The sequence below is a fragment of the Toxorhynchites rutilus genome, chromosome 3, assembly GCF_029784135.1.
Source record: "Toxorhynchites rutilus septentrionalis strain SRP chromosome 3, ASM2978413v1, whole genome shotgun sequence".
In the NCBI taxonomy this organism is placed as follows: Eukaryota; Metazoa; Arthropoda; class Insecta; order Diptera; family Culicidae; genus Toxorhynchites; species Toxorhynchites rutilus.
The window spans coordinates 45,477,709-45,502,260 of NC_073746.1; the positions used below are offsets into that span (position 1 = coordinate 45,477,709).

Below are 24,552 nucleotides of genomic sequence, written 5' to 3' on the forward strand. Positions count from 1 at the left end.
AAAACACGCAAAAACAACTGAATTCGCTCCAAAACTTTCTCTCACCCATGGACTCACTTTTTCATGCATCCTGTTCTCTCTCTTATAAGAAACTTGGAAACATTTGGGTATTTACGTATTAACGTCATCATCAAGGTTTTTTTGTGTAAATTTTCCTTCAAATGATGAACAGTTAATCCAAAGGACCAACTCATTGCACTTAGAATTATTAAATTGTTGAAAGTTATTTCATATCTTAACTGATATATTTCAAAAATGGATTTAATAAAAAAAATTGTGCGTCATCGGAGCACAATTTTTATAATAAATAATTGTTTTCCGAGAAAAAAAGTAGTTTTGGGATCAATGTAATGGGGGCGAAGTCCCCATCTAACGAGGGCGAGGAATCCCCAAGCAGTCGAGGTGACGCAATCCGAGTCGGCTGCCGGACCGGGCAAAATATGTGAATGATATATTTCAAAAATTAACCGGGCAAACGTAATGCACCAGGCAAACGTATGTCCTCATACGCACGCCAACGCTTGGTCTAACGCTTTGTGAAGCTTTCTGAAGACATTTTTTAACTATATTCATGCACCACTTAGATGAAAACAAAAATTTTGATCATTTTTCAAATCGGGCTGCGGGCTGCATGAACGAAGCCAAAGGGCCGGAGGTTGGCCATCACTGCCTTAAACAATAACCAAAATACACTTCACTTTATATCTAACATTCGATAAAAAATCACAAAAATTCATTATTCCAGACAAGGGTCCCCTCTTAAATAATTTCGAACACTCACGTTTCTCTCTGAAATTGCTTTTCATAACGTACAACAATATACAACGCCACTCTTATTTCAATCATTGATTGAATGGATACTTTTCGAATGCAAAGAGAATGTCCTCTTTGATTTTCATAACATCATTATTAAAACTCTTTGATCCGTTCTCGGTCAACACTTCTTTGTATATAGATGATGAAAACACGCTGAATAAATAACTTAAATAAACTTCCCGATTATTTTCAAAACTTTTATTTTCTTAACACCAAAATGCATCAAATCTATCTATATAAATAAAAATAACTAGCTGATCCGGCAAACTTCGTCCCGCCCAAAATTTGTTTTTTTTATTGTTATTTTGTTTGTAATACCTTCAAACATTCACGTTTTCTTACTAAGCGCAAGTTCATGAGTCCAATCGCAGAGCTGATTGATCTTTTAATCGACCCCGTTAGATTTACCTTCTACAAAAAAAATCCTAGCACTTCTACCAAAACTCATCATCATAATATCAGATTATTTACAGACGCAATTCTCGTTCAAGATTTTTCAATCACTTGCACATCACATGTTTCTCCGTTACATGGAATAAATGTTTGATACAGAAAATATGATAGAATAAAGACAGACCCCTTTCCTTTTCTCCTCTTAGAGGGGGGGGGGGAATGTCTATTCACCATATAAACTTTTTGTACCCCCTAAAATCTTCACATGCCAAATTTGGTTTCGTTTGCATGATTAATTCTCGAGTAATGCAGAAATTTGCGTTTCATTTGTATGGCAAACACCCCCCCCCCCTTTAGGGGTTGATATCTAATGCCTAATTTAGTTGCATTTGCTTGATTAATTCTCGAGTAATGTAGACATTTGTGTTTTTTGATCGGAGCAACATATTTTAACAGTCAGTATCATGTTTGATGAGTCTTAGTCTGCGTCAGTTTTATATATATAAAAAAATATATATATTCCACAAATATAGATCACGTACAGGAAAAATATTTTTGTGGAAACTTTAGTGTCAGAAATTATTCAAATAAAGATATCAATGGGACGAAGCTCACCGGGTCAGCTAGTTTTATGCTAATTATTTAAGTCTGTATCGCCGTTCTCTAGTTCAAACGTGATATATGGACACCAAATCATATTTATTTACATACAGAAGATAGATATGAAAAACATCTACCGGGATTGTAATTCTCAGTTAGGTACACGCATTTTCATTTTCACCACAATGCTCGTTTGGATACATTTCGGATGGGTTTATTGCTTAAACGCTCAATTGTCTGATATTCGTTTTATTCTGGATCATATCTTATTCGGTACAATTAATTTCGCATGGTAAAAATCAGTACTAGCAGTAGTTGAACAAGTCTTATGATATAATTAAAATAAGTTACTAATAAATAACTACGTTGTAGCGTTCAAACAGAAGAATCATTAGAATACTGTTTCGCTATGTTCATTGGCTACTTTCAAAACGGCGAGCAATTCGAACGACATTATGGGGTTTTTCGTCCATTCTGGTAAACTCTACTGCACGTTGCGCTTCAATAACAGCGTATACCAATAATTTACATCAATGGTAAATGTTCGATTCTCAAATTATATCGGTTATTCTTAACCCTAGATCTTCTTAATATACGTCACCTCTGCTGACTATGTACACGCATACTCTATCTGATCCGGTAACCGTTTCAAGAGTACTCCTTACCCATAACTTTCTCAACCCAAGGCACGAATTTCTGTATGTTGGTGTAAACACCCGGTAAATGCTCCCGCCCGCAACCAATTCCCCAGGACACCAGCCCGATCAGTGTTTTCCGGCCATCCAGACTCAACGTCAGCGGCCCACCGGAGTCCCCCTGGCAGCTGTCACGACCTCCTTCCTTGTAGCCGGCGCAAAGAAACACATCGTGTATGACCTCCCTCCGTCCGGCCGCCCGGAACCACCTTTGGCAACGGTCATTCGGTATCACCTCGACATCGACCTCCTGAAAAGGGGGAATTAGATTCAGTTACTAATGGGAACATTGTGCATTTTGGGTGGGGGATTACAAACCTGTAGCACCGAAGGAACTGTACTCTGACCGTGCCTTGTACGGCCCCAACCGGCAACGGTGGCCATCTTTCCCACGAGTTTGGTTTGTTTCGGTGGGAGACACACGGGCAGGATGTGCTGACGGAAGATTACCTTGCGGTCCAACTTTACCTGGAATGTGTAATTTCATATTTATCACAAACTGGACACGATTTTGCTGCTTTGCTAAAGCCATAACCCTAAATTAACGAAAGAAATTCCGAGTAACACAAAAGGCAAGCATTTCAAAAAGCTAATATTCAATGAAGGCTCATTTATTATTAGAGAAAATTTTCTAGTGAAACTCGGCAATAAGTTCTCCAACTAAACTATAGTTTTGGCTTTATCGTGTAGAAGAATGCAACTTTTTGGATAATGATATCCGGGTCAATGCATCAAAACTGTGAGATATTATTCTCCAGTTACATTTTGGCCAGATGGAATAAACACCTCAACTGGCTCCCATGGTTGCTTAGAACCCGTCCCCAAGCTCAATTGACCGGGAACCGATGAATCTTAATCTACCAGTCAATAAAAAACCGAATGATTGAACCTACCAGTGCGATATCATTCCGGAAGTCGCTCGGTGAGTAGCTGGGATGAACTTCCTTCCTCTCGATACTGTACTCCTCGTGGTTCAGCCGCTCATCCTGGTCTCGCACGTCCCACTCTCCCAGGCGAACCTTCAGATTGCTATTCGGCGTCCTAGAATGCAGGGAGGTTTTGAGATTTTTTCCAATACGTCAAATAAACAAAAGTAAGTTTGGTTATACGTCGCAACACAGTGAGCCGCCGTGACAACCCAACGGTTCGAGACCAGGGCTCCGCCACAACTCAGTTTCTTCGTGAGGAATCCCGTCTTGATGAGGGCAGCCTGCCAGGGATGTGTACCAAAACCCGTCGAATGGCCGCCGACGATACGATTGGTTCGCGTGTACAGTTCACCGCAACCTGGAAGATGAGAGTGAGAGGAAAAAAGGAGATACTAGTGATTTTGAATGTGATTCAACGATCCAGATTATTCTAAACAGTTAAGAACATTATTAATAACGAGTGAGGTGAACATGCTGGGGTGCGGGGGTGCCACGGTTCTAATAAGGTGCTCGGACTGATTTTGACTCAAGCGTGCATTAGTACTTTATGCAACAAACGAGCGTTGCTCTGGTTGTATGCTAAAATCCACCGAATGATAAGCTTTTGTGTGCCAAAAAATACGGAATGCTTGAAAACAGGTGCAACGGGGATATAGAAAATCGGGACAGCGGACAGATGTTCAACTCTACTCGAGATACAGAGAGAGATAATGAGCAATCGTGAACTGCAAATACCATTTTTGATTCCAAATCCATCGTCCTCTTGCTGGTTGGAACCTTGGTAGCCGCCGTAACTGGACGGCCGCTGTACCATCGGACCGTTTGAGTTGCCACTTCCACCGCTACTGAAAATCGACCCGACGGTGGGCCGCGTACCGAAGCTGAACGCCGAGTCGCTGTAGACAGCGCTTGCCGTTGGACCGTGCCCATTCTCTTCGTGTAGAGTTCCCCCAACGAAGTGATACGGGGGGTTCACTCCGTTCTCCAAATAATTGCTCTCGTAGCTCCACTCCGGTGGGCTTGTGCTAGTCACCGGGTACAGGTGGTAGGAAGGTTTCGAATTGTAGTGGCCTCCGCCGGAGTATGCTGGAGCTTGAGCTGGTTGAGTGGTCAGCGGTGGACGATTCAAATGATCTCCAGGTGAGTGCGATGGGTGCGACGAGGAAGATGATGAGGATGAAGAAGACGATGACGACGACGAGGACGACGATGATGATGACGACGACGATGGTGATGGATAGAAGTCGAACAGATTAATAATGTCACCTAGACGTGGGGTGAAGCAGTGGTAGGGATGTTTAGGGATGCATTAAGGTGTTGCTAGCGTTTAGTCACAGAACAAAAGATGTGTTTTTGTGTGTATTGCAGATGGATAGTTTCGAACATTTGTGGGAGAGTGTTGGTGAACACTGTATGTCTTGTTTTGGCGATTTCCATATCGTTTTAGCATATGTGATGAAAAATATATGAAAATCCCAAATTCGCTGCATGATCAATAGAAGGATATGTTATTGATAATTAGGGCCGCAATCTATACCAGCGGTGATTTGTTTTTTCTACTATTGTCTATGATGGTTATTGAACAATTGAAAAAATGGCAAAAATGGTAATTCAAACGTAAAATGTATCTGAATGCGCCCTGCTGAAAATAGGCATTTGGAGAACCTGCGATGTCAAATCTTCGGTTCGCTGTCATTTGGGCATAGTGCGGCTCTCAGAGAGTACGAAACATATATTTCAATAAATCCGAGCGAAAATTGACCAGTGATTTAAAATTTTCTTTGATTTGAACAAACGAGTAATATAAAAAAGTAGCATATTAAAAAATTTATCTGAAGTTTATTAATGAACGGAGAATAATTTCAAGAAACAAATACAAAAAAATAGAGAAAAATCATGCACAATATCAAAATAGGAAATATGATCTAAAAAGAGGAACAAATTCACGATTGTTCAGATGCAAATTGCCCAGATAATGAGGGCATTTGGACACTTCAATTATACCACAAATTTAAGACAAAACAGACTGTAATTGAAGTTCAACGGAATTTTGATTATCGCCAAAAAGAATATACCATGAAAAAATAAATGGACAAAAATATCATTTATTTCGAATGAACGATGAAACACTTAAATCCTCAGGTCGGAAGTAGCGGAAACTGCATATATGGAGGAATGAGAATTTCACTGCATGTCCGTAATTTAATCGTGAGTCATTGATCGCTCCCAAGCAAAATTCCTGTCCAAACCATGATCAGCGATGCATAGTCGAATTGTTCTCAGATAACAATGTTGGATGAAATAAACGCATTTTTCAGTGCTACTAGAATTTTTGGACCAATTGAATTCTGGGCACCAAACAGTTGGTCTTCGAAGCTAATAGAAGTCACATCGACTATCAGTCATTAGTTTTAAACATCAAGTGAGATTATCGTGTAGTATGAATAGAACAATGTTCAAAGTTGAAATTTTATAAGCAGTTTTTTTGAACATTTATGTTTTTTCTTCCGCAGTTGAGCCGTTTGACGAAATACCGCAAAGTTTGCTCTGGTAGAATATTTTTTAACTTTTATTTTATAAAAGGATCCATTTCAATGAAAAAGTCAGTGCCGCTCTCAAACTCTGAGATCCTAATTCCGTATATGTGGCAGACTAAATGCCATATATCATTGAAACATTGTCCGTCGATCAATATTTCATTTTTTCGAACAGCCTCAGCTCAATTGAAGTTGTCCTGTCAATGAATCATGATGAGCACTCATTTTCTAACAAGAATAAGCCAACTGCTGAGTGTTTTGGTCGAGAATTTTTTCGTGGTTACCTTAGTATGGATGTCCTTCTATCACTCGATTTTTCTTGACTCCGAGGAATGATAAAGTGGACTAGCTTACTAAGGTGATCTTTGAGGCAAGATTTTTGAAAGTCATTAATTGGCTAAACGCGTATCTATATCGCATTGGATTTGCACCAAGGAACTCATGCGGTGATGGATTCCATGAATCGAGGGTATTATCTGATCGTGTACCCATTTCCATTCCCATGTTATCCAGATCATTGAGGGCAAATGATAGTCAAACGCAAATCCATACCTGATAAATGCTAGGTATCCACGATCCTGTTATTTTCTTTTGAATTTTATATTTAAAAGTTTATATATTCTGCGGTTGGGACGCGGACGGCTCGAGATTAGTAGGGTGATTTAACGCCGATATTTAATGTTGTCCCTCATGTCGTTTTATTTTCCTATTCCTATGATTTATGTACGAGCCGTAATTTCATGTTAAATCAACCTCGAGTGGAAAGCGAATATACGGTCATTCTATCTGTATTGTTTTTGGAAAAAAACCTTATTGTGAGGATTCGTTATGTGCTTCAAATTCATGAGATATTTCGAATCGATGATCCGCTTGTTTATGTAATACTTTTTTCTGAGCTCAGTGGATATCGTTTGCTTTTATAGGTTGGGTAAGGAAGTAGAAAGTGCCCCAAACCAAATTACCAGCACTATATAAAATATTGTAGTAGTAGTGCGGGGCAAAGGTGCGCATTGGTCATTTTGAAGCAAACGAGCCTTAAAAATCGACAACAGTGTATTCGTTTGATACATTATTACACCAGCAGCTCACACATATAAACAAGATACATTTCATGAAAGTGGTAAAAATTCATGAGGTGAAAAGAGTTTGCGATGTTTTGATCTATTTTTTAAGTCTTGGAGATGACGATTCATTTACCTGAAATAACTGGAAAGCTCAAAACAACCTTCATTCTATAGTAGATGATAAGGGGCGAACACGGAATTATTGCGACACCGAAAATGTCATGCCAATTTTCTTATAATGTTTAGAATCAAATCAAAATTTTAGGGTAGTTTTATACACATATTTACTTCAAAAATCAAAAGAAAAGTTAATCGATGGAGCCTTGAGTGTAAAATTGAACGCATTTTCGCTTGATGCCCTCCATCAAAGTCTTTACAGTGTCATCCGGTACCAGTTTCTCAGTTTTTTTTTCCATTTTCTTAACATGTCCTTCTCGTCTTTGACTGTCTTCTTGCTCTTCCGAAGTTCCCGCTTATTGTCCAGTACTGCTCCACCGGGCGCAGCTCCGGACAGTTTGGCGGGTTCATGTCCTTTGGAAAAAAATGGACAGAATTGGCCTCATACCACTCCAGGACACTTTTAGAATAGCATTTAGCATGATGCCAAATATGGCCAAAATAGCGTAGCTTCGTCGTGCTGCTGCAAGAACGGCAAAAGGCGCTTCTCGAGGCACTCAGATTTGTAGATCTCGCCATTTACTGTGCCCTTTGTCACGAAAGACTCACTCCTCAGTCCGCAAGAGCAGATGGCCTGCCAAACGAGATATTTGGAGGCGAACTTCGACATTTTCTTCTTCTTAAATTTGTCGTCCACATCGAACTTGCTCTTGCCGGTGAAAAACTCCAACCCCGGAATTTGCTTAAAATTGGCTTTTATATACGTTTCGCCGTCCATCACACAGCAGCCATATTTTGTCAGCATCTTCTCGTAGAGCTTCCGTGTCCGAGTTTTAGCCGTCGATTGCTGCCGCTCATCGCGGTTTGGGAAGTTCTGTCTCTTGTATGTATGTAGTCCAGCTCTCTTCTTTGCATTCTGGACGTAGCTCTGCGACATGTCGATCTTTTTAGCCAAATCACGGCTTGAGACGTTGGGATTTGCTTTAATCATCCGCTTCATCTTTCTCTCCGTCTATTTGTTCTCCGGTCCCGGTTTTCTTCCAGCTCCTTTGCCGTGGTGCAACGTCAACCGCTCCTGGAACCGCTTCAACACTCTGGAGACGGTTGAATGGTGAATGTTCAACATTTTCAACTGCCGGTGCGACAGGTCAGGAAATTCCAGGTGTTTGAGAAGAATTTGTTCTCTCGACTCGCGTTGGTTCACCTCTATTTTCGTTGAATCAAAAAACACAACTTCGAGTTTGACAGCATGTAGACAATACACATCAAAGAGAAAGTGTGCAAAATTTGGTTGATTTTTACCCAATGGTAAAAAAGTTATGCCCTGTTGAATGTGTCGCAATAATTTCGTGTTCGCCCTTTAGTGCGTATTCGTTTTTGTGAAAAAAGTTCAAGACCTTTTTTTTCTAAATTCGATCAGTTGCTTGTGGGGCAAAGGTGCGCAGTGGCTGTGGGGCAAAAGTTCGCACCAGCATTTTGCTCTCAAAAAAATTATAAAATGTTTTCAACAAAATTTTTAACGGAATCCATAAGAAGAAAACTAATTTGAAGAAATGCACTCCAGAAATGCTGTCGGGCCGACAGAGGCTTCGGGAGGGAGTCTCGAAGCATCGGATTGCGGAAGACCTCGGTATTTCTGAATCAGCTCTGAGGAAGAGGCTCATATCAGAAAGTGATTTTCGATTTTAATCTTCTTTTATTGGCATTTCTACTTCTGCTGGGATGTGTCAGCGAGCACCTAGCGGTTCAGATATGTATTTACGAGTGAGCAGTCTGAGGATCTGGCGGACCACTGCAAGGTACTGGACGCAGCTTTCTATGGTATGACTCTCAAAGATTTACGGCGCCAGGCGTTTGATTTTGCGGAAGCCTACAACCTCCAGCACGAATTCAACCAAGTTGCAAAACTGGCAGGAAGAGATTGGGATTCTAGCTTCATGAGGAGCCATCGTCTGTCTCTTCGAACCCCACAACAGCACAACGAAGCAACAGCGCTCCAAGGCAAAGCGTTGGAATCCTCAGAACCGAAATCCAAGATGAGGAATAAAAATTAACAATTGCTTGAAAATAATGAAAATGAATTTCAAATGAAAGTTCGAATGTCAGCAAGTTTTTTTAGCCTAGTGTATTCTATAAACTCTTGTGAACGTTTCATATTGATACGTTCAGCCGTTTTTCTAGCCGATCGATCAAAGTTTGGAGTAAATTAGAGGAACACTAAATTGCAAATTGTACCAGAGGAACAAAAATGCTATGCGTACCCTCGAAACGAACGATTCGTAACCTTCGTTTGTATGCGGTTGTGGATATGACGATTGTAAGGAGGGATGATACTCACACATACAGCTATTCCATGTCAAACCGATATACTGGTTCTCAGATCTCTATGAGAAATGGTAATTTTGTTCTTTACCACAAAACATTAGACTCGTATTTTTCTATTTTTACATTAGAGTGGCCATTTCCATTTTAAGGTGGTCAGAGAAATCAACATTTTTCCCTTTTTTCCAAAAATGACTTTTTTCAAAAATTCATAACTTGTGAATAACTGAATCGATTTAGATGGTCGACATATCAAATTAAAGCTAATTAGCTAGTTTTTTTTAGAAAAATATTAGACTGGCGAAATTCTTAAGTTTTGATTTTTTTTTTAATCCAAAATATATATTTTTATTAAGGCTCATAGGGCGTCAACCTGACGGGGCCGGGAGTTCAATATTTCGACAATGTTTGCCTTATTACTATGTTAGTAATATGTAACCGATTACTCGCGGTTGGCTCGAGATTAGTATTACAAGTGTTTTCGTAATTGTGATGTTGCTGTCTCCAATGCTCTGTACGTGTGCCCGACACGGGATACTTCCTTTTGGGATGCAGCTGACCATTAATCAGCAACGCCCCCTAGTCTGTACCCCATATCTAGCGTGGAGCGTCTTCTCGACTCGAGGAATCCAGGATAGAATGGTCATTAGCCGGCGCAATCATCAGCTCGTGTAGAGTTGTCATGAGCGGTACAACCTTTGGCTCTTGTTGAATCATCAGTGGACTGCACAACCTTTGGCCCGTGTATCTGTAAAGAGTGTGTGTATGTATTGCCGCGACTAAGTAAAAGTTTATAGATCGGATAGGAGGGATATGAAACAGGGACACAACGAAGGAAACATCATTAAACGTTGACATCGGCGTTTCTGAGGAACAGGTATAGATGAAGCAGAAGATCAGGATCACGGCTACCTAAGATATCCCGGACGGGGATATCTGATTGTCTGCTTTTTCCTCTCAGTGCTCTAGAGAGCTGAGAGCGAGCAGCATGGAACCGGATACACGACCAGACAATATGCTCGATGTCGTGGTAGCCATCGCCACAATCACAAAGATTGTTTGCTGCGAGCCCAATGCGATAGAGATGCGCGTTTAGGTTGTAGTGATTGGAGATAAGCCCAGATATCACGCGAATGAAATCACGACCTACATTCAATTCCTTAAACCAAGCTTTCGTCGAAACCTTAGGGATAATCGTGTGTAACCAGCGACCCAACTCATTTTCACTCCACATGCGCTGCCAACTAACGAGTGTGTCCTGACGAGGAATGTGAAAAAATTCGTTATAAGCAATTTGCCTTTCAAAAAGTGTGCCTTCTGAAGCGCCCACCTTAGCTAGCGAGTCCGCTTTCTCATTCCCCGGAATCGAGCAATGAGAGGGAAGCCATGCTAAGGTAATCTTGAATACATTTTCGACCAAAACACTCAATAGATGTCTTATTCTTGTTAGGAAATAAGATGAGCGTTTATCAACTTTCATTGAGCGGATTGCCTCTATTGAGCTAAGACTGTCTGAAAAAATAAAATAATGGTCGATGGGCAGTGTTTCAATGATCCCTAGAGCATAGTATAGCGCACCCATTTCAGCGACATACACGGAACAAGGATCTTTGAGTTTGAAAGAGGCACTGGAATTTTCATTGAAGATGCCGAAGCCAGTGGACTCGTTTATGTATGAACCGTCAGTAAAGAACATTTTATCAGATCTAACTTTCCCATATTCTGCCAAAAATATCGGCGGAATATAATCGGAGCGTAGATTATCTGGGATTCCATGGATCTTTTGTCGCATGGACAGATCAAAATTGACAGAGGAATTGCAAAAGTATGGGAAGCAAACTTGGTTGGAGATGCCCGATGAAGGGTGCACTTCATGGTTAAGGTACTCATGGTATAAAGACATAAAACTTGACTGAGGAGTCAGTTGGAGTAGATTTTCGAAGTTATCAATCATCAATGGATTCATGATCTTGCAACGGATGAGATCTGTAGGATAATTCTGTGAACCGAAAAGTAAGCGGGGGTACTCCTGCCAAAACTTCGAGACTCATCGTATGTGTCGAATGCAAACACCCCATGGCTATACGCAGGCAACGATATTGTTTTCTCTCCAGCTTGAGAATATGAATCCTGGCAGCTGATCGGAAGCAAAAACTGCCATATCCCAACACTGATAATATCGTTGTTTTGTACAACTGAATGAGGTCTCCTGGATGGGCACCCCACCATGTACCGGTTATTGTTTGGAGAAAATTGATTCTTTGCTGGCATTTCTGTTTCAAATACGCAGTGTGTATTCCCCAGGTACATTTAGAGTCAAAATATACTCCAAGGTATTTGAAAAATATCGAGTGCCTCGCTTTGCCGGGTTGGGCGGGTTTGTGCTTCCTAGAAAAAACGCCCATTTCGGTTTTCTCCGTAGAGAATTCGATACCCAGCTTGAGAGCCTACGTGAACAGGTTGTTCAGGGTATCTTGCAAGGGTTTAGTACCCGTAATGGAAATAACTCCATCGTCTGCAAGTTGTCTCAGCGTGCAGTTTCTAGTTAGACAATCATCCATATCATTGACGTAAAAACTATACAAGAGGGGGCTTAGGCAGGAGCCTTGTGGTAGGCCCATAAAAAAAAGTCGAAAGTCCACGATTATGAAGCTTCTCTGAGAGAATTTCCATGGAAACTGAATCAAATGCCCCTTTGATATCGAGAAAAACGGAAGCCATTTGTTTTTTTGCGAGCAAATGCGATTTGGATTTCAGAAGAAAGCAGCGCGAGACAATCGTTCGTCCCTTTACCTCGGCGGAAGCCAAACTGTGTCTTTGACAGCAAATTGTTCGCTCCAACCCACTTATCCAAACGAAGTAGAATCATTTTCTCTAACAATTTACGAATACAGGATAACATTGCAATCGGCCTATACGAGTTGTGATCGCAAGCCGGCTTGTTGGGTTTTCGAATGGCTATCACTCTCACTTGTCTCCAGTCATGTGGGACTATATTCAGCTCCAGAAACTTGTTGAGCAAGTTCAGCAAACGCTGTTTCGCCAAGCCGGGAAGATTCTTCAACAAGTTGAGTTTAATCTTGTCCGACCCCGGAGCTGAATAGTTACATGAGAGGAGGGCAATTGAGAATTCTACCATCGAAAAATTCTCATAATCGCCTTGGAGCGGAATGTCGTGTACGACGTTTTGTGCAGGAACGGAATCGGGACAAACCTTTCTTGCAAATTTGAAAATCCAACGGTCAGAGTATTCCTCACTTTCATTTATATGGTTCCAGCCACGCATTCTCCTAGCCGTATTCCATAGAGTGCTCATAGCGGTCTCCCTTGACAAACCATTGACGAACTTCCGCCAATATCCACGCTTTTTTTGCTTTAATCAGACCTTTTAGTTTGGCTTCTAGAGCTTGGAACTTTCGAAACCATTCCACTAATCCAGTTTTCCTGATTTTTTTGAAAGCGGATGATTTTTCAAGGTAGACCTTTGAACACTCCTTGTCCCACCAAAGTGATGGAGGACGACGTCGGAAAGTGGTAGCAGGAACACGTTTCTTTTGAGCTTGAAGTGCGCTTTCGTAAATCAAACTCGATATAAAGTTATACTCTTCGAGTGGAGGAAGTTCATGCATTGAAACAAGTGCTTCAGATATTATTTCTGCAAATTTTCTCCAGTCAATATTTTTCGTGAGGTCATACGCAATATCGACTGACTCACGAGAACCTGATTCATTGGCGATCGATAAAATTATTGGGGATCTTGGATTACCTTCCACGTGCAATCCAGGGATAACGAAGAAGAGCAAAGTGATATGTCTAGCATACTTGTGTTTTATGTGTTTGTGTTTTATAGTTTTCATGGTCTCGGGACCAAGGTCGCTATTTTTTTTAATCTGTGCTTGAAAGCTTTCAAATTTCCAGAGATATGTAAGAGCGTGAGATAAAAAAAACTATCTGACTATTCGAACTTTGTCGATTTGTTCAGGCGTTAAAAAACGAAAGAATAAAGAGTCGCCTGACTCTTCATTTGTATTGATAAAAAGCTATCTGAATCAGACATTTTTGAGAGAATCCCCAAATTCATCAAACTTTCGCCAACCGTTTCGTATGAGATATAGTTTCACTACTTCCAATGCATAATACTTAACTGTAGTACAAATAGTTATTGTTTAATAATTTATCAAAGTTTGATGTATTTACACATGTTTTTACACATCAAACTTCGATGAATTAAACAATAACTAATTGTACTACAGTTAAGTATTATGCATTTTTTTTATCCCATTTATTTATTTAAGGCTCATTAGCATTTTAGCTTTAACAGAGCCGAATTTTAATCGTGTACATGTCACATGGTTATTATATCTATAATTAGCATATTGAACAGTTGCCATTCGCCAGTATTCCTTCTATACCATTACATATGGTACATTCACACAGTAGCCATTTAGGCGTAAGGGTATTCTTTCTGTTCTTCCATTATCCAGTTGGACCACCGGACAGCGGAGACAGTTGATTGATCATTGTTGAGTTTTTTATAGAACAGTAGCCCGATGTGTCTGGCAGAGCAGAGCAGTTGTATGGATGAATCGATCTTATTTCGACCGTGGATCGATCTCCATCGCTGATGATTGTTGCGTGGACGTAGCTATTCTGTAACAACACAAAGATGGTCAATGAGGGCCCTGAGTTTTGAACTCACGATCGATCGCTTACTAAGCGAACGCGCAACCAATGTGGCTACGGAGGCCACCTCGTATTATACATTGAAAGTAGTGAAAATATGTCTCCCACTAAACGGTTCATAGCTTTCGAAAATATTCGCAATATTTGTCAAGATATTACTAATAGTAATGTCCTCCGTTTTGACCTATTCTAACCCTTCTCGACGGTACTTGCTTTTTGATTTTCTTCGATACGTTGAGCCTTACTGCTCTTTCTAGCCGTTTTTTAAATTTTTTTTTATTGTAGAAACTGTCAGTCTTTGTGTTCAACGCTTTCTCAACGCTATGGACTGACGCGAGACACAATATGCTATGCAATATACGTATTCAGTCTTTTAAACAATTGGTTCTTTGATTGTTTTCCAAATATTAGCTCTTGAGTCTGATATATTTCTAAACACTGGGCAGACTCAATATACACAATCAGTTTTTTCGCTATATATAATTGAATATATAATATAGAAATAAATGATTTCATGTGTTCATATTATTAAAAAATCGAAAACGACGTTATTTTTCTTCAATAACTTAGCTGATGACGAGAACTATTACAGTTGAAAAAACAGATGGTGTAATTCATCTGGCCCACAAAAATACTTTCACATCCAGCACCAATTTCACGCGTTTCATCATATTTTGGGGTCAGCATGAAACGAAACACGATCCCAAACACACTAATCAAACTTGAACTTGTTACTCTAAACAGATGGAGCATGCAATTATTTACATACACGTTTTGCTCTCTATCTGTACTCGGAAATCCATCAATCTTATTCGATGCATAGCGCTCTACAGGGTGGAGCGAAAATATTAGAAAACGAAAGCAATCAAAGCATGAGAATTGATTCGTTTTCGACGTGTCGAAATCAACTACTCTATTGATATCTTTTCATATATCATTGGCCGTCTTATTCGAAACGATAAGCGAAAACACGAAGTTTATTTCATATTATTTCATTCTGAGGAACCAGAATCGTGGAAGACACAATATTCACCAAACGTCGATAAACACAGAGTGCTTCTTCATTTCTTTTTTCCACCATTAATGAACACACTTTTCCACGCGAATTGCCGAGTCTCGAAACAGTACTAACTTGCCAAAATGGGTACTTGAAGGTACTTAATTGCGTAAGGAAATATAACATCATAACCATTGTTCACATTCACACTCGTCAGTATGGGGGTTAACCATTTCTGTATTTACTCGTCACTGGTGTTTGTCGCTTGTCGGCGGGCGTAAACGATCATGATTGCTTCATCCGCCGCAGACTGATTTTGTTACCCCATCTGCAGCCCCATTCATGCACCGATTGTCATATTCAGCACCGTTAAGCGGTACGACCCTCCGCCCAATGATGAACCGTTTACCATCGTTAATGTTGCAGATGGGTGGAGAAAACACAGCCATGGCAATGAAAGTTGCTCCCTGCGCTGGTAATCTTCTCGAAATTATGGTTTGACAGTGCCGACACGAAACGACCCTAGCTCGTTCGGCTGTAGCTGAAGGTGTTGTTGCCTAAACCAAAGGTAGTAATCTACGCTAGGAGGGCGCAAGGCTGCTCAGCGGCCCTAAGCTGTCATCACTTAACAATGAGAAACCTAATGCAAAGTGAGGTTCACGCTCTGCCGGTATCAGGTAACACTCGATCTCCAAAATGGTACCTCCTCACTCATTTTTTCTTGTTTTGGATTTAATTATACATTGGGAAGTGAGAATTGATGATCACTCAAAATTGTTTCAAACTTAGAGTGGGAAATAACTGGGGCGAATTGACGATACATGTTTTTTAATGTTTTCAGTGGCATTGCACGTTTTTTTCTCGAAGAAATGGTTGTCAGCACCGTAGTCAACTGGTTTTACCAAGTTAATTTCCCAACCAAGATCATTCAATTTTTGTCGTGTTATCACAGATTTGTGTGGTCTCGCGTTGTAGTGGTGGAAGAGAACATCTTCTCTGTTGATCAATTCTGGTAATTCATTCTTAATCGCATAGTGTAATCTTTTCAGTTTTGAACAGAAGAGTCCTGAATTAATCGACGGCTTTTTAATCCGGACACTTTTTCAATATTTTCAATATCATACCAAAACTATAACATCTTTTGCGTGTTGAATTGATGTGACTGATAGTTATTATTGTATCAATTTAGTGTAATGTCAAGCATTGTACATAGCCGTTAACAAAAAATGGCAAAAATCAAAACAATTGTTTATATTTTACAAACCCATGTCCGGAATAAAAAGCACATTCAGAAGATGATTTCAAATCCGGATGAATCAAAAGCTTACGATGAAATTTCATATTGAAGAACTTGTATAAGAGTATAAAATAGTTCATAAATAGTTCATAAAATAATAATCACAAAATAAACTTGATTACTACCGGTGTTTGGTTTAACATTTTAAAAATAAAATAATAAGCTCCACAACAATCAATATCTCATTTCTCTCAAAGAAATGCTCCTGACAAAATGTGTCCTGAATTCAAATCATGAAAAAGTGTCCGGATTTAACATCACGCCACATTGAACAAATTTACAATTTTAGAACAAATATAACAAGATTTTGTGGAATCCTGCGATTCATAACTTCTAATGCCTTTCAATTCTATAGGAACGGTAATTTTTCATGATATGTCCATATTTTTCAATAGTTGAAGTTATCTTCGTAAGCGCTTAAGTATCCAGAGTTCAATGCATTACGATACTGCTGACGAATTTAATGCCAACTTGACTGACCTCAGATTGCAACGAAGCTTCGTGGATGTGAAGACATTGGTCATTTAACCAACTTTGCATCTCCAAAAAATGAATTAGATTACTTTTTGAAAAGGGTCAACGTTTTTTTTCCTAATATTTTTACAAATATTTCCAACCCAAAAACTTTAATACCTACAAAACTTTGATCAAATAAAAAAATGTAGGAAATTTTTCGTAAAAATATACCAAAAATAAAAAAAAATCAAAATTGAAATTTATTTTTCCCAAAATTTTTTTTTAAATCCTCATAAAAGATTTTTGAATGGCCCATAGAATTACCAACAAGTCATTCATATAGTTTCTGGAGTATTTTTGTATGGAAACTTCTGAACAATATTGTTTTACTTTTGCGCTTAAATTCACGTTTGACGTGTTTTTAAATAGAAAAAAGTTGCAGAATATGTCAATCGCGATAATTTACACACTAAAATGTTACGAGTAGGACATTAATAGTAATTTTTGAAAGAAAATATGAAAAAAGTTGTTGTTGGAAAAACACTTTTCCCTGTAAAAGTGCTGTTCTACTGATGTATGGCTGACTTGTTGATAATTGCTTGGACTATTCATGTAATTTTCGTTCAGAATTTAAAAAAAAAGTTTTTTAGAATATATTTCTTTCTCTGACCAAATATTTGCATGTCTACAGTTTTTAGTTACAAGTTACAAGTTACAGAAAAAAAAACTCAAAATTAAAAGCTGACTCAGAAACAGTAAGACCTATACAATTTATAAAAATAAACACAATATGGACAATTGTCACCAATATATCGGAAGGCAACTGTTATAGGGAAAGAATTTTTCAATTTTTTCATGTTTTTCTTGAAAAATTACTATAAATGTTCTTTTCTCTATTTACAAACATGTTAAGAATATGCCTTGTTGAGAATTGCATGTAATATTCATATGCATTTCGTTCAGAATTTGGAAAAATAATTTTTTGAGGAAAATAAATTTTTATATTCACTAACTTTTTTTTTCAATTTGTTTCTCTAAGTTTTTTTTAATGAAAGTCTGAACAATTTCCTTTATTTCATTCATGACCAAAATATTGTAGGTTTTGCTGTTTGTAGTTAAAATTTTTCAAAAAAAAAAAAGAAAAAAACTCAAAATTAAAAAAAAAATCTGACTCAACAACAATAGGATCTACTAATTTTTGGCCCCCCTAATAAAATATAGGAAATTGTGTATGCTCTTATTAAAAAAATATCAATCAAACTAAAAAAAAACGTTGAAAACTTGTTTTGGAAATTAACACTAGAACTAGCAACCGGTCAAAATGACCGGATACATAATTTGTTCGTCAGATTCTGTATTGACTTTTTTTTATTTTTATTTTTTTTTAATAATGTTATGACTTTTTACAAATTCATATACTGATCAATATTATAAGTTATTTTGATCTCCCACTTCCCTTTTTCTGGTTTACATTTGTGGTATACCCAAAAAAATGGTGCCTCAAAATGCTCAAAAGTCTTAATTTTTGACCCTCGAAAATCTTCCAAGGGGAAAAATGAAATTAAGAAAATCGAAAAAATGTTTTCGATACCAAATGACTTCAAAATGCATGTGTAGGAGACTATATGAGTTAGCTGGTTCTCCGGATTGTGGACGGGACACTATTGGCGCGAATAAGTAGTCGAAACGAAACTATACAAATTACTCAGCTCGATATTCTATTTTCTCCACGATATAATGTACGAAGCGTAGTCGCTGATCTGTATGTGGCTAATGAGGCTGAAGCTATCGTAGCATCCTATTTTATCCATCCGTCTATCGGCTTAGAGACAATAGGGATTAGAAACCTATTATCTGCTTTGTGCTATATGCAAATTAGGTTTAGAGATTTTTATCTGCGCGATCGATTTGTAAGCGAGAGCAAATTATTTAGGGTACGGAATGTATAGTTGACCTATTCCTTAACATACCGCCCACCATTGAAATTCTATTTCAATACAATTACTTCATACCAATCAATGGTGGTGGCTATCTATAACTAGCTATACTTCTGTTTTATACTGCAGTAGAATTATTTCGTAAGAACTAACAGTGGTGCGAACTGTAACTATCCACGTTATTTTCAAGGTTTTATAAATTAGTTACTCGATGAAACAAAGCTCTTTTTCCAACGGCTGCGGGTTGAAATATCGGGATCGGTTCATTTTTCCAGCGAACAAGAGTGCGTGAATTACCCTGCACGGGTTATCTTCATTGGAGATGCCAAGTCGGATGTGGATTCGTCGGTAGGTGAATACGTCTCGTGGTCTGCCAATTTACAGTATTTTAGGTCGAGACAAGATTAAGATATGGTGAATGGAACACTGATACTTAACATGTGAGAGGGTCATTAGACCCTCTCCCATCCAACAATGCTTTGTTTTCTGGATCCGCGAACACCTGGATCTATGATGAAACTGCTTGGAGCTGATGATTGTACATAATGGGGAGAATACAGATGCGCGTAAAAGCTAGCATGAAGACTCCATCGGTTGTCTGGATGTTGACTTCGAGTATACAGCCGTTGATGCCGATGATGTATTCTACGGTACGTCCGCTGGGATATTTCATCAGAGGTCGATGATCCTTCTTGGCCAACATCATGCCAATGACGATATTGTCTCAGGTCAGCGGTGGTGAATAGGATGATTCGAAAACTACGACACTTGTATTCCGGGTTGACATATGATGACGGAAGGTCGGCTTTTATTTTTACGGTAGGTTGTCGTTTGCTGCGAAAGGATGTGATGCTGGTGTGCACGACATAGCGGGCGATATTGCGAATACAAAGAGGCCAAAAATTTGTACGACTTGCTGCGTATGACAATCGAAGTCCGGCGTGTAGAAACCATGTCGGCCGAGCTATCAGAAATTTTAGATGATGATTATGTTCGAACAATATTTCTTGTTTCTTATCATCGTTGATGCAAGCGTTGTTTGGAAGGCCAAAAGCTTGAAATGTGCTTTCCTTCAGGTTAGGTGACGGAAATAGATCTAAAACGCAGGCTGTGGCGGAGAATTCAAGATGTTTGGTGATTGCTAGATGATTCCAAGTTGGTATTTCAGGCCAAAAAACCTCATTTGCTGGCTGCCTCAATCGACCTAGATTCCTGATTGACGATGAGTTTAATCCATAAATTTTGCGATTATCTTTGAGTCCGACTGTAAAGTTCTTTAATCTATGTACGCTGTTTGATGCCCATTTGTGCAACTTTCTATGAAATTGGATGGCTTCATGCTCTGATACGATTCTACAAAGCAAGACGTCGATATGAAGATTTCTACAGGGTGTGGAATAAAAATCTGCCTTTTCCATAGCTAGTTGACGGATGCAACGGGTAGCGGAAAATGAACCACTTGCGGTCACATATCGAACGGTATGAAGCCCATATAAAGCATGAGAATCAAGCTTAGTGGTTGAGTTTTCTGACTGCATATAACGAGGATGCGACATTGAGTCCGGCTGAATATCGAGATATAACAAATCTGTTTCTGGATCGATGTGTTCTAATTCGGTGTTTTTCCAAAAAACGGTTGTGTACGATGTGATCAATTCTTGATTAGGAAGCGAGCGATGTTCAGGTTGTTGTAAGACAATTTCTTGTGACTCTTTCAATTTGTTTGATACTGTTTCTGTCTTTGGTAAGGATGCGACGTATCTGCTGGTAGTGCTTCGTGTGGCGGTTTCAAAAATACACTGATGATCGTGTACAGAAGTGTTATCGTTAGAATGATATGATTTGATATTCTGCGAACGCATTTGTTTTTCTGAATTAACCTCGCTGCAGAACTGAGAGACAACGGAACGATTGTAGATGGTGTTGATACATTTTCCAGAAACAATCCATCCGAAGACGGTCTCTTTCAAGATGGGTAAATTTGCACCAAGCTCAATAAAACCGTGAAGTAGAAGACGGTGATACATTTCAGCTCCTAGTATTACGTCGATATTGCTGGGTTCGAAGAAGCGTGGATCCGCTAGGACCACGGATGCTGGTATATTCCAGTTAGCAGTCAATATATGAATCGAGGAAACAATTGGTTTGAATTCATTCAAAATATGGAACTTCAGATCCACTGAGTAGTTGGAGTAGCTAGATAAAACCTTTGCCATGGCAGAATGCTTTGAATCTGCCACGCTTGAGCCAACTCCCTGAAGAGTGAGAGGATCTTTTTGTTGACGAAGAAAAAGTTTTCGTGCTATCCGTGCGCTAAGTAAATTTCGTTCAGAACAGCTGTCTAGTAATGCGCGAGCCAACTGAATGTTACCATGTGAATCCGCTATTTTAATTATTGCTGTAGACAGAAGTACAACATTTCCACGAGACGATGCATTTTCAGGTAAAGTATTCGGTGCGTGAGTTCCCACTTGGAGTGGTTGCAAAACGATAGGCGGCACTGATTTATAAGCGAAGGTTTGCGATTTTGACTTAGAGATGAGTGTTGCGATTGTAGCGTTCGATGAGGGCAGATGTTGAGGGGTTGTGGGTAGAGTGTACTGCGACGAAGTGATTTCTTCTTCCTGGTTGGAAACACTATTAGTTGAGCGCATGTGCAGCATTGTATGGTGCTTTCGTCCACAAACGCGACAAGCTGAACTCGGACAAGCCTTTACCATATGGGAAGAGGAGAGGCAATTCAAACAAAGACCAATCCTCTTTGTGAATTCAAACCTTTGGATAGGAGTCAACCTGAGAAAGGATTCGCATTTGAAGGGAGAGTGATAAGGTTGTTGACATATCGGACAGGAATTACCCTGTGTGGCTATAGTTGCAAGTGTCGATCCGAAATTATGTTTCGTTGGTAGTTTGTAAACATCTTGTCGTGTGGTTTGTTCACGAGCCTTTACTGATGCTAAAGGCTGTAGAGTAGCTAAGTGGTCACGAAGAAATTTCAATAAACTTCCATACTGCGGTACATCACGAGAACTGTGATAACGTTCCCAGTGCCTTTGTGTTTCAGTATCCAAACGTTTGTACAGTAAATGTGCAATAATATGAGACCAACCGTCAGTGTCCAACTCGAGTTTTTGTAGTTGGAGGAGGTTGCGTTCGTATGAGTCGATCAACATCACTAATGAATCGTAAGATTCTCGTTTAATAGGTTCAGCATCCAAAAAACCATCCATAAGTGTCCGAGCAATAATCTTCTTATTCTCGAATCGTTCCTGTAGCATTTTCCAAGCGATCTCATAATTTGCTGCAGTCACCTCGATTGAATCCACTAGCGTTCTTGCCTCTTTGGTCAGTACTGAGAGGAGGTAGTTGAATTTATCGACTGGAGTAAGGGATATATCTTTATCTATCATACTCTGGAAAGTATCTCGAAAACTAAGCCAATCCTTCACGTTACCGTCAAAGAGAGGGATTTGGAAGACCGGTAGATGAACACGGGATGCAGGAGAATGGAAAGGCGGAGTGGAAAGGTCAGTCACAGCTGTCGGTTTTGTTCGTCGAGAAAGGAAAAAATCCTTGAGATCAAAATATGTGTTTTCGAAATCAATTCGCGTTTTTCTATTGGATAACTCTGCCGCTTTGATCACTTCGTATTCTTTTTCATCCTTTGTTTGACCAACGAAGCTTAAATCTTGTTCTTGTCTTGCTTCGATCTTGGCACGATTGTCGAGAAATTTTGTGTACAATGTTTCTAGATGTTCCAAACGTGAATCTATTTTTACTTGGTCACGCAAATCCTCAAAATTATTCACGAAATCTTGTAGGTTTACAAGTGAATCGATGAAACCATGCTCAATTTTGGTCAGCTCCCGCAACGACGCCATTTTGTTCCCTATTCGTTATCTAGGTCACTAACCCACTCAGATTAACAATTTACCAAATTTTGTATGAAATCACTAATCAACTTTCAATTATCTATCAATTTAAACTCTCATGCACATTACCGCTTTATTTCGATTCGCACCTTGCTTTTGTGAATAAACTCACGATGTCACCAGCGCTACGCTATCCTTAAGCGATGGAGGATGATAAAAATCCGTTTGCCACGGCTAACTGCTCCATGTTGAAATTAATCGTCGAAATTCGATTTTGATGTGTGCAGAAGTTATCCACTCTGTAGGTGAATCCGCAATCGTCGATGTACCAATTGACGCCGATGAAACTCCCGCACACTGAGGCTGATGTAGAAATCCGGTGATATTCGCACTCCAATAGTTTACTTTTGCCAGTTTTGGCCACTAATCCGGTTCGAAGGACCATAAAAATGTAGGAGACTATATGAGTTAGCTGGTTCTCCGGATTGTGGACGGGACACTATTGGCGCGAATAAGTAGTCGAAACGAAACTATACAAATTACTCAGCTCGATATTCTATTTTCTCCACGATATAATGTACGAAGCGTAGTCGCTGATCTGTATGTGGCTAATGAGGCTGAAGCTATCGTAGCATCCTATTTTATCCATCCGTCTATCGGCTTAGAGACAATAGGGATTAGAAACCTATTATCTGCTTTGTGCTATATGCAAATTAGGTTTAGAGATTTTTATCTGCGCGATCGATTTGTAAGCGAGAGCAAATTATTTAGGGTACGGAATGTATAGTTGACCTATTCCTTAACAGCATGAAAAGTCGAGATCTGGTGTGATGTCGAAAAAAGATTGGCTGAAGATCAAGCTTTACGGACTTAGCCTAAGTGGTCAAAAAATCAAAACTTTGAGTGCTTTGATGCACCTCTAATTTATATCCGATTAAGCTGATTTTTTCCTACACCTTCATTGCCACTCAGGCTCTGTCCCAAAAGGTCGATGTCGGCCAAATTTTTTTTTTCGAGATGACACCAGATCACGACAGATTACGAGATGACACCAGATCACGGCATCGAAAAAAATTGGTTCATACGATGGAGAAATGCATAACGCAGTTGTGTTTATATAAATTCAACATGAATCGGTTCAGTAGAACTTGAGACATCGTGGTCGTCCGTGTGAAAAATCTTGTTCCGAGAAAAACGCTTTTGAAGTTCATTGTTATGGCCGTACATGGTTAGATACTAAGATAACTATTGCTCGGTAAATAACAGGACTTTCGAAAAGTTATTTCTAGGGTATATTCTTGAATGCCTAAGCTTCAGAAATATCACGAAAAAAAAATATCTTTTTCAAATTTCTAGACTGCCTTAAGACGCATCAAACTTGATACTGACTGTTTAAATCCGATTCTCCGTTTTCGAGTTAAATTGTGAGGAACGGACACCAAATCATTTTTATTTACATAGATATCTCCAAATTTCGAATACCCTTTATCGCTATCTGGACTTTTGACGTAGGACTACGTCTTACATTGAGGGTGCCAAATCAGAAAACAGGTCACGATTTTATGAAATAAAGTACGGACTTAGCCTAAGTGGTCAAAAAATCAAAACTTTGAGTGCTTTGATGCACCTCTAAATTATATCCGATTAAGCTGATTTTTTCCTACACCTTCATTGCCACTCAGGCTCTGTCCCAAAAGGTCGATTTCGGCCAAAATTTTTTTTTCAAGATGACACCAGATCACGACAGATTACGAGATGACACCAGATCACGGCATCGATAAAAATTTTGGTATGAGTAGAACATTATTTTTTCAGGAGTTTACATATAAAAATGCGA

General features: G+C 39.3%; 1 protein-coding gene across 8 annotated transcripts in view; it reads right to left on the reverse strand.

Moving 5' to 3' along the window:
• Positions 1–2,052: 2,052 nt before the first annotated feature.
• The window catches only part of LOC129779512 (serine proteinase stubble), a 90,489-nt gene continuing 67,989 nt past the window's right edge, over positions 2,053–24,552 (reverse strand). For 4 of the 8 annotated variants that reach the window (XM_055787023.1, XM_055787024.1, XM_055787028.1 and 1 more), the window contains 5 exons: positions 4,169–4,699; positions 3,614–3,791; positions 3,398–3,545; positions 2,823–2,972; positions 2,053–2,754 (listed from right to left, as the gene is read on the reverse strand). In XM_055787023.1, coding sequence (XP_055642998.1) covers positions 2,458–2,754; positions 2,823–2,972; positions 3,398–3,545; positions 3,614–3,791; positions 4,169–4,699 — 1,304 coding nt within the window. In that variant the 3' untranslated portion in view covers positions 2,053–2,457. The remainder of the gene's footprint in view (positions 2,755–2,822; positions 2,973–3,397; positions 3,546–3,613; positions 3,792–4,168; positions 4,700–24,552) is intronic. The other 4 variants (XM_055787030.1, XM_055787029.1, XM_055787027.1 and 1 more) reach the window with 3 other exon arrangements.